This window comes from Arachis ipaensis, chromosome B06 (assembly GCF_000816755.2).
Source record: "Arachis ipaensis cultivar K30076 chromosome B06, Araip1.1, whole genome shotgun sequence".
Classification (NCBI taxonomy): Eukaryota; Viridiplantae; Streptophyta; class Magnoliopsida; order Fabales; family Fabaceae; genus Arachis; species Arachis ipaensis.
The window spans coordinates 128814082-128824764 of NC_029790.2; the positions used below are offsets into that span (position 1 = coordinate 128814082).

The 10683-nt window shown below is 36.8% G+C and overlaps 2 protein-coding genes across 2 annotated transcripts in view; one reads left to right on the forward strand and one right to left on the reverse strand.

Annotated features, from left to right (window-relative positions):
• Nucleotides 4013-4612, forward strand: LOC107647520. Its single transcript, XM_016351591.1, has one exon. The coding sequence runs from the start codon at nt 4013-4015 to the stop codon at nt 4610-4612; it is 600 nt and encodes a 199-aa protein (XP_016207077.1).
• The window catches only part of LOC107605164 (GRIP and coiled-coil domain-containing protein 2), a 13716-nt gene continuing 11294 nt past the window's right edge, over nt 8262-10683 (reverse strand). Inside the window, exons 8-11 of the mRNA XM_021105114.1 lie at nt 9860-10545; nt 9137-9278; nt 8957-9038; nt 8262-8874 (exon numbers count right to left, since the gene is read on the reverse strand). Coding sequence (XP_020960773.1) covers nt 8772-8874; nt 8957-9038; nt 9137-9278; nt 9860-10545 — 1013 coding nt within the window. The 3' untranslated portion in view covers nt 8262-8771. The remainder of the gene's footprint in view (nt 8875-8956; nt 9039-9136; nt 9279-9859; nt 10546-10683) is intronic.

The following is a 10683-nucleotide window of genomic DNA, read 5'->3' on the forward strand; positions in this document are numbered from 1 at the left end:
ATTAATTCAATTTCTTTAATTTAATTTTTTTAATTTAGTAATCTAATAATATATTTTATCTTTATATTTTTAAACATTTATAATTAACTAATAACTAAAAATAATAAATTTTAATAATCATCAAACATTCTTTTTTACTTTAAAAGATAATTAAATAATTTAGATACCAAAACAAAAAGCAGCATATATAGATTCCATCGTATTATATATGTCTATGACTCATGTGTGGCATGCAGTAGTCAAAAGTAGGTTGAGTTGGGTGATGAGCTAAAAGGCTAAAGTAACATTTTAGTTGGTTGATAAAGCCACAAAATAAGTTGGTAATACAAATTGATTTTGCTCTGAAAATCCAATTTTGCAATCATATTCATGTAAACTTTCAGCTTTGTTAGTTATCAAATGAGTCATTATATATAAAAGAAATTCATAAAATAAAAAATGAAAAAAGTTGTATTTATTGCGTGACAGTTGCAAAGCTCGCTTCGCTGTCCGTGAATGGCTTCACCAGCTGCAATGGATCTTCAATGATGGTCAAGACTTGATGGATGAGATTGAATGCTGCGATTCGAAAGCAAGTTGCCAATGTTCATGGAAGCTGTACTATCATTACGAAGATAGGTAGCTTCTTCTCAAGATCTAATCCACTTATCTTCCGTTTTAAGATGGCTCAAAGAATCAAACAAGTTAAGGGGAAGTTAGATAAGATTGCTGCTGATAACCGCGTTGTGCATAGGAGGGAATGCATCCGATGTACAAAGAAAGAATCATTGAGCTTTTGATGGAAAATGGTAGCAAAAGTGTTCTTTCCATTGTGGGAAAAACTAGAGTTGCCAAACTTGTGTTCAATGATGTGAGGATAGCCCAGCTTTCACATCAAGAAATATGGGTATGTGTTGATCAGCTTCAAACATTAAGCATGTGATTAGTAAAATCATTGATTTTCTGAATTATTCAACTTCTAGTTTTGCTAATGCTCTTGGCAATCTAGACATGGAGATACTGAAGAATCAGTTGAAAGATAAACTTGCCAATAACAAGTTCCTCCTGGTCTTGGATGATGTATCGAATTCAATGGACTTGATTTGGTTAGGTGCAGCCGAAGGAACTGGTTCTACTTTCAAACTACATGGTCTTGTGCATGATTATGCAAAGTCTGTTGCAAGAACATACTCTCAAATCATAATAAGTTCTAGCTTTGGATCCCGCCAACGCTGGAATGTTCGAAATGCCTCTTTCCTAAGTAATGATGTCACCACCATATCCGCAACGGCTAGAACCATACTATTTCCCATTGCCGGAGTGGGAGCTGCTAGTATGGATTTCTTGAATGCATTGGCATCAAGGTGCAAATACTTGCAATTTTTGGATTTAAGTGACTCTACCTATGAGACCTTACCTCAATCCATTGGTAACCTGAAGCATTTAAGATATCTAAGTCTTGAAAATAACAAAAGCTTCAAGAAACTTCCTGATTCTATTTGCAGGCTACACAACTTGGAAGTTTTGATACTTAGTGGATGTGCCAAGCTTGAGGCATTGCCTAAAGGTCTAGGAAACTTGATCAGTCTTAGGCATTTGGAGATAACCACAAATCTACATTGTTTGCCAGAGGATGATATTGCAAGGTTGAGTTCACTTCAAACTCTAAGAGTTGAATCATGCAAAAATCTGAAGTCTTTGTTTGCAAAAACAAGACTTCCAAGTCTTAGAGTATTGGTTGTTTCTGGTTGTAGTAGTCTAAGGTCCCTGCCACTTGATATTGAACATTTTTCTCTGTTAGATACTTTGGTAGTTGATAATTGTGACAAGCTAGAATTATCAGAGGGACATAATGATCAAAATTCCAATTTGAGGTTAAAGGTTCTACATTTTGTATCTATGCCAAATTTGGTGATCTTGCCACAGTGGCTTCAAGGATGTACGAAGACATTACAGTATTTGTTGGTTTCAAGCTGCATCAATCTTGTGGTGCTTCCTGAGTGGCTACCAACTATGGATTGTATAAAAACATTGTACATCACAAATTGTCCTAATTTATTGTCTCTCCCAAATGCCATGCATCGCTTCGCCACCATTGAGAGATTTGTAATTGATGGTTATCCTGAATTATTCAGAAACACTCAGCTGCAAGTTGGAGAGTGTTCACACCAGCAAACAACCATTGATGAAACAGCAGAAATAGAAGAAGTGGTAGAAGTAGAATTGAAGTAAGATCATAAGTTGGAGGTAAGATTCTAACATTAACTGATATTTTTTTATTTATATATAATGTTTCTAATGCTTATTATCCACTTTTTTCATGGAAACCAAGTTATAGATTGAAAGATACAACAATATATAGTTTGTTATTGCTTTATTATTTGATTTATTTTGGAGGGTAAAATGTCAAGCAGAAATGAAATTATTGACCAAGATTGTATAACAAACTGTTGGTGTATTTGATAATGCATGCTTGTTAGATTAAATAAAAAATAATAGATACTTTTTTATTTCTTTTTTGAATATCATCTTAAACAATAAATCTTTTTCTTATGAATGTAGGTTGCAATTAAGTCATCTATTCCATATACCTTGTTGACAATTGAACACTCAATCTGGTTTGTCATCTTGGAGAGACTCAAACACAGAAGAAACTCTAGACTGTAAATCATCAAGTGGCTTGTGACATTTCAAAAGGACAAAGAAACCATGAAACATCAAATTTTTACTTTATCATTTGGATGTAACAGAACAATTGTGCCTTTATAATTTATGTTTTCAATGGTCTCTAAGTATCAAAGAATATTCTTGCTTTCTTCCACTACAAGAAAAATGTTCATAATTAATAATTTCAGGCAAATGCTTATTTTGTAATATATTCACCACTCTGGATTGCAAATAATCAAATGCTTGCTTTGTAATATATTTCAGACAATTGTGCAAAATAACATATATAATATATACAAATTCATATTGATAAAAACAGGAGGACCTGGGAGCTGGGAAAAGAATCAGGTGCTGTGTTGCAAGATGAGGATGTGGATATTATGGCAATCTTTCAAGCACAAAATGAAGAAATAGCTCGTAAAAGAAAAGTGGCAAAGCAGAAGGCGAAGATGAGACGATGCAGACCAAAAAATAACAAACAGGTGTGTAAAAACATTTTTAAATGATCTTTAGCTCTTGGAATGTTAAGGGGTTACGTGGTGATGGAAAGGTGCGAATGGTGAAGGACCTAAAGAATAAGTTTAAATTAGATATGGTTGGATTGATTGAGACTAAAAAGCAGGTAGTGACAAGGTTTGAGGTTACAAAAATATGGGGACAAGATGGTTTAGGCTGGGAATATGTAGGTTCTAATGGTGCCTCCGGAGGTCTGTTACTAATATGGAACGATTTAGTGTTTAAAATGAATAATTGCTATAAGGGGGAAAGGTGGCTGTGTGTTGAAGGAGTAATTTTAAAGCGTATGTTCAACTGTGCCTTTATCCTGGTATATGGTGCACATGACAGAGATTGTAAGAATCATATTTGGGAGGAGTTGAGCTATATAGCAGGGTTATGCCAAGTTCTGTGTTGCTTTCTGGGAGACTTTAACGAAATAGTACGGGAGGAGGAACGGAAGGGTGCTACTGGTTTATCTCGGACTGCGGAAGAATTCAAGAATTGGATTCAAGATATGAGCTTAGTGGATTTGCCGCTCACTGATCGTAAGTTTACATGGTTCTGGGGAAGTTCTTGTAGTCGTATAGATAGAGCCCTGCTTAGCTTAGAATGGGTAGAAGAATTTCCTGAGACTCGGCTTCGAGGTGGGCCGAGGGGCTTGTCAGATCATTGCCCTATCATAGTTGAGGACAGGAAGTTCAAGGATGGTCCAAGGCCGTTCAGAAGCCTAGACTCGTGGTTCACACATGAGGGTTTTCTCAGATTCGTAAAGGAGGAATGGAGAAGTCTGGGGGACAAACAGTTTACAGATAAATTGAAGGATTTGACAGTTCCGTTGGAGAGATGACATAAGGACAATTTTGGTGAGATGGACAAGAAGATTGCAAAGTTTGAGGAAGAAATCAAGAGAATTGATGATTTGGTAAGCAATGGAGTGTATGATGGTACGATGGAGGCTAGAAGAAAGGCGCTGGTTACTTGCTGTGAGAGATGGTATGTGAGAAAAGAAGTACATTGGAAACAGTTGTCCCGGTCTGGGCACACGAAGGATATGGACAAAAATACAAGGTACTTCCACAATATAGCATCAGCAAGGAGGCGGAATAATAGGATTGATACACTGATAATTAACGGCAGACGGGTCAGGAATCTAGCCAGAATAAAGATTACTATCAGAGATTTCTACAAAGATTTATATCATCAAGAACGGTCTCCTATAATGGGTTTTAGAGATGGGTTGGTGGAGAAGATAGATGAGCAAGACGCTGTGAATTTAGAAGTTCTGCCATCGGCTGAAGAGATCCAAGACGCTGTAGGGGACTGTGAGTCTTCTAAGGCACCAGGATCTGATGGGTACAATATGAATTTCATTAAGAGGTGCTGGGAGGATATTGGGACAGAATTCACGGCAGCAGTGATGGGGTTCTTCCAGACGTCCAAGCTACCGGCGGATTCAAATATCACTTAGGTGGCGCTGGCGCCTAAGTTTGTTGGTGCGGAGGAAATCAAAGACTTGCGGTCTATCAGTATGGTAGGATGTGTTTACAAGGTCATCTCCAAAGTCTTAGTAAGGAGGATGAGATCAGTGATGCCAGCGTTAGTAGGGGAGACTCAGAGTGCTTTTGTTAAGGGTAGAAAAATACATGATGGAGCACTTATCGCATGTGAAACGGTACATTAGCTTAAACTAAGGAAAAGGGAGGCAGCAATAATCAAGCTCGATTTTCAAAAAGTCTATGATAGAGTCAAATGGAACTTCCTGGACACTGTGCTACAAAAGATGGGATTCAGACAGAAATAGAGAGCTTGGGTTATGGAATGTGTGACCACTGCTTCTATGTCGCTTCTGATAAATGGGTTGCCTTCTAAGGTGTTCAAAATGGAAAGAGGATTGAGACAAGGTGACCCCCTTTCACCCTTCTTGTTTGTTTTAGTTGTGGATGTCCTGCATCGAATGATTAGAGAGGCAGTTAGGAACAGACGGATATCACCATTGTTGGATGGCAGAGACAGTATAGAACTGTCACACATTCAGTTTGCTGACGATACCATTCTATTCTGCCCACCAGAAGAGGAGACTATAAGGAATTACAAGCGGATACTGAGATGCTTTGAGTTAATGTCAGGGCTTAGCATCAACTTTGATAAGTCCAGCTTGATCCCAATCAACTGTGATGAGCAGTGGGCCCGGCGTATGTGCAAGTTGTTGGGTTGCAAGGGGGACACTCTTCCAGTCAAATACCTTGGAATCTCCTTAGGTGCAAATCCGAGGTTGGTGAAGACCTGGAAGCCTATCATAGACAGAGTAGAGGAAAAACTCAGTTTGTGGAAAGCTAAGGTGTTAAATAAAGCTGGAAAATTGGTGCTTATCAAATCAGTTTTAAATAGCTTGCCAGTGTATTATTTGAGTCTGTTCAAGATGCCAAAAGCTGTTGCTGAGAAGTTGATTTCATTACAGAGAAGATTCTTGTGGTGTAAGGAGGATGGTCGAAATGGTATGGCAGTAGTCAGATGGGAAGTGGTGCAGGCTCCTAAGAAGCTAGGCGGGTTGGGAGTTGGGGGTGCTTTGATTCGAAATACTGCTCTGTTGTTTAAGTGGTGGTGGCAGTTCTCAAAGGAAGAAGGTAGTGTGTTCCTGTCATAATCTGAACCCAACTGAGCTACTATCAACGCAAGTACTACCATCTAGAGGAGGCCCATGGAAGGATATATGCCAAGTACATATCACGAATCAACATATTAGAGATAAGATGGTTACAGGCTTGTCAATGGAGGTGGGTGATGGGCAACGGACACGATTTTGGGAGGATGTTTGGCTTCTTGGTGGAGCTTTAAAGGATCGGTTTTCGAGGCTCTTCTCTGTTTCAAACCAAGGGGGATCTGTCATACGGGACTGTGGGTTTTGGGATGGGTTAGAGTGGATTTGGAACTTCCAATGGAGACGAGAGCTCTTTCAATGGGAGTTGGAACTTCTAAGTCATTTGCATGAGGCCCTGAGACCTGTAAAACTAGTACATAACAGAGAGGATAGAGTGGTGTGGAAATATGATAGGCAAGGTATTTTTTCAACTAACTCATTTGTGCAGGTGTTGCAGGAGGAATTGCTCCCAGAGGAGGTCACTAGCTTCAGCTTTACTAGGACTATTTGGAAAGGCTTGGTTCCACCAAGAGTGGAGCTGTTTACTTGGTTTGTGCTAATAGGCCGAGTGAATACAAAGGAGAGGCTAAGCCGGTTTGGTATTATCTCTCAGGAAGATAATGTATGTGTGTTATGTAATACTGATGTGGAGCATGTACATCACTTGTTTCTAGGCTGTACTTTTACTTGGCAGGTGTGGAGTTCTTGGATTTCAGCTTTTGGCCGACAATGGTCCTGTCCGGGTTCGATGAAAGAGCACTTTCTAAGTTGGACAGAAGAACCGAGGAGTAAGGAGACTAAAAAACAGCGGTTGAGGTGCTTCTGTGCGATTCTCTGGAACATTTGGATGGAGAGGAATAGGAGGATATTCCAGAATACAAGTAAAGGCGTTGAAGAAATTATCAACATGACCTTCATTAGCGCTAACGAGTGGAGTAGTGTGAATCCCTTTTGTTGTTGATGGCTATGCCGGAGATGACTTAGGGATCGTATTCGTGTTGTAATTTTATTTAGTTTTCTCGGATTGTTGACTAGCTCTGACTGCTCCACCTTGTTGTGTTGAGCTCTTGTTTTCAAAAAAGAAAAAACAAATTCATATTGATTGATGTTAAGAGATTAACAAATATGATTGAGGCACTTTAGATCAATCGAGTTTACAACTTTACATGCTCAAAGTGATCGTTTTATTTACTTTTCTTTTTCCTTGTTTTCCATGCTTAGTAACTACTCTTTGAAATTCAAAGGAGAAAATTCATGACATAGTACTGCATTTGGTTCTGAGAACAAGACAAGGTTCTGAAAACAAGACAAGATAAAACATAAAAAACAAGATACAAAGGACAGAGACACAAAAATTAATGCTTTTGTATTTTATTTGATAATAAATTAAAATAAATTATGAAAGTTCTATTTATTCTATTTTTTTTTCATTCAAAAATTTTGAGAAGAAAAATATAATAATAAAAAATATATTTATAAAAAATTAATAAAAATAATAAAAGAAAAAATAAAAAATAAATTGTGTATTTTGTGTTTTTGTATCTTTTCTATCAAAATGGACATAAAATACACTAATTTAGTGTCTTTGAATACAATGTTTCTGTCCATATCCAAGTCTCATCTAGTATTTCTGAATTTGAATAAGCATCCATTTCGAGAAATTTAATTACATGATCATATTCTTTAAAAAAAATCACTACAGTTTATCAAATTTTAGTTCTTTGAAAATATGAAAGGATTACTCTACCTATGTCAAACTGGATTCTTGTATATATGAACCCGTCATTCTTAATTCTATTTACAACACGTGCTTAAGATTATTTTCCATTTGAAAACACTGCTTTTACCTATGAAGCAGGAAACTTTATTGAGTTGTCGTGTCTGCGTGTCGAACACATTTCAGACACGACACTCATCGATATTCGTCCGACACGCGTGTCTACCGTATCCAACCATATCTTAATAAAAAATAAAAAATTCTTCTTCGAACACATTTAAATATCATCACGTGTTAGCGTGTCCAACTTTATTTTTAACATGTATTATTAAAACAAAATATTTTAAATATTTTTATATAATTAAAAGAAGACATTAAAAACAGTTAAAAATTTATTTTATATTTTAATAGCAATAAAATATAAAAATTTATTAAAATTTATCTAAAAAATGCTTTATATTGTATATATATCATGTTTCCGTAAGATTTTAAAATTCGTGTGTCCGCGTATCCTGTGTCCCGTGTCCGTACACCATTAGCTTTTACTAAAAGAACTATTTGTATGAATTAATCCATTATTTTTAGTTTTTTACACATTCATTTGATAACCCACACAATATAAAAGAAAATTCATGAGCATGAACGCAAATTAACAGGATACAAAACAAGCTTATGCTCTTTGTATCTATTTCAAGTATGATCTAATCGTGGGTCACGTGAGATTTTTAGTAAAAGCAACTTGCTTAAGATTAGGCACGACTATTCCTCTAAATACAGAAGCAAAAGCATGTTATGGTTGACCGAGTCATCACAAAATGCAAGATATAAAAAATCAAGGTACAAAAGAATTATGTTTCTCTATAACTATCTGTTCATGTATCCTACTTTCTAAAAATGTTCAATATTTAAGGTACAGTAGCAACCCCTCCAGAAAAGTGTTGTGATCTTGCTAAAGGTAAAATGGCATCAGGATCTGGTAAAACCACCAAGGTTTTATTGTAACAGGCTCTTCAAATATTTGAGCAATCTGCTATCATTTTCTTCTAAAGCTGCATGTTCTTTCTGGCAGTAGCATCTTTCACTTTATTATTATATCAAGAATAAGGTGAAAGGAAGACACTGTACAACTAAAGTAATTTGTTTCAAACTATAATTTCAATCAATCAACCAGCCCCACTATCAGCACTTCCGGTGCTCCTCAGGATTTGGGAGTGCCACAACTAATTCTACAAAGCCAACACCTGACTCGGTGCCAAATGAAGGCCTCTCACCTCAAACTACGAAGAAGGCAAGAAGTGCGTGCACTATGGCCCAATAAATTATAATGCCGAGCCGCAATATTGGCCGTCTCATAAGAGTTCGATCACATGAAACCCTGCAAGAAACGAGCACGACATTCATTAAATTCATCAAACTAAAAAGCAAATAAAACAAGGTGAAAGAATCACGTTGCCTACCACAAGCCATCGATCAAGTCTGTCACAGGTCTAGTAAATCTCGGGACTATTTTTGAAGAACTAAGTGATTTGAAACCATGGACTGCAACAAGATAAGGGGAAACAAGAGTAAGTAAAAGAGACCATAATGTTTTGTTGAGATTGCAGAAGCCAGTTCAACGTAAGGTCACAGAAAAATACCTTTGTCGTCCTCTTCATCTTCTATCCTACTAGTACTAACAGGGTCTTCATCTACAGCAATGGCAACATAATCATTATTGCCCTTGCGCAAACTGCGGACTTGAGGTGTTACAAAAGACCCTGTTGTTCTCCACTCGTTCACCTATTCACGGAAAAAATTAAAATAAAAAGGTCAAACAAACACAACCCCTCCAAATTCAAATTGAACCGACAACTGTGTGGATGTATTTCAACCAGAAAAGAACTATAACCAGTTTCAATCACCACATCAAATAAAGTTAATTTCATAATATCAAAAACGAAATGCAAGTGTTATCATTTTCTATCAGAGTGAGATGTCAGAAGAGAGAAGGAACACATTCTACAGAATATAACTACTGTACTTTTAAAACTGCTAGCAGATATTTGCTTGCAAAAATATAATGAGCAAGCAATATCACAAGATAAACACAGAGATTTCATGTTTTATTCTAATTTAAGATCAACTTTGAAGAGGTTTTTTATTTGATCTGAATTTATGATAAGATTCTTGCGCTAGTTGCATTTGGCAGCAGAGTAAAGGATGCAAGAAAACCAAGGAAACTACAATTTTATTCATGTTGTGCTTCTTTAATTCCTAGTGTAGAGATGTCAATGAAGTACCTAAGTAAATAGTAACAATCTCCAAACACTTTCAGTTAAGAGACTAACAATGAATAAGTAGATAAATAATGAGTTCCTTACCACTGGTTCAACTTCCAAAATTTCTGAGCTCGTGCTAGCTCCCTTCCCATTTTCTTCAACACCTTCGAGCAAATTCAACTGCATTTCTTTCTCATGCAAGGACTTCTCAAGAGTTTCTGCTTTGTGGTTCAACTTTTCTACCTTACTCTTTTCTTCTTGCAACATTGCATCCTTATTTTCAGCAACAGCCTTTAGATTCTCCAATTCCGATAATACAGACATCAGTTTCTTCTGAAGTATTTCTTTGTATTCATGAACTTGACTATTGCTTTTGAGGTCGGGAAGTATATCATCCATCCCCTCTTGAGATATCATTGTGTCAACCCACATCAAAAGCTCAAAGATCTCGTCTGAACCTGCCTTGTTACTCATTTGTGTTGCAAGAAGAACATCATTCGTGCATCTTGTAACCTCTTGTCTTAAGAAAGAAATTTCACTGTCTCTTTCTTGCAATTGGGACTGAAGCCTTTCAACCTCCGAAAGGAGACTTGCAGACAGGTGGTGAAGCTCATCAAACTTACCTACAGTTACAGCAAGCTTTTTCATAACCTTACCACGAGAGGAGTCAAGACTTTCAATCTCCTGAGTCTTCTGCTGAACAACCTTCTCAAGTTCCACAATCTTATTTGTCAGCTCTTCCATTTGCATCTCTTCCTCATCAAGTGCATGCATGAGTGATTCGATTTCTACAACAAACCATCAGGTCCAAGATATTAAGTTCTCATTCATACAACAACAATAACGAAGCCTTGTCCCACTAGGTGGGGTCGGCAAGTTCTCATTCATAACCAAAAATAAATAAAATAAATAAAATACATGTTTAA

Excerpts from the sequence above, each read along its gene's own strand:
- LOC107647520 (XM_016351591.1), top strand. The coding sequence starts at position 4,013 with ATGGACAAGAAGATTGCAAAGTTTGAGGAAGAAATCAAGAGAATTGAT.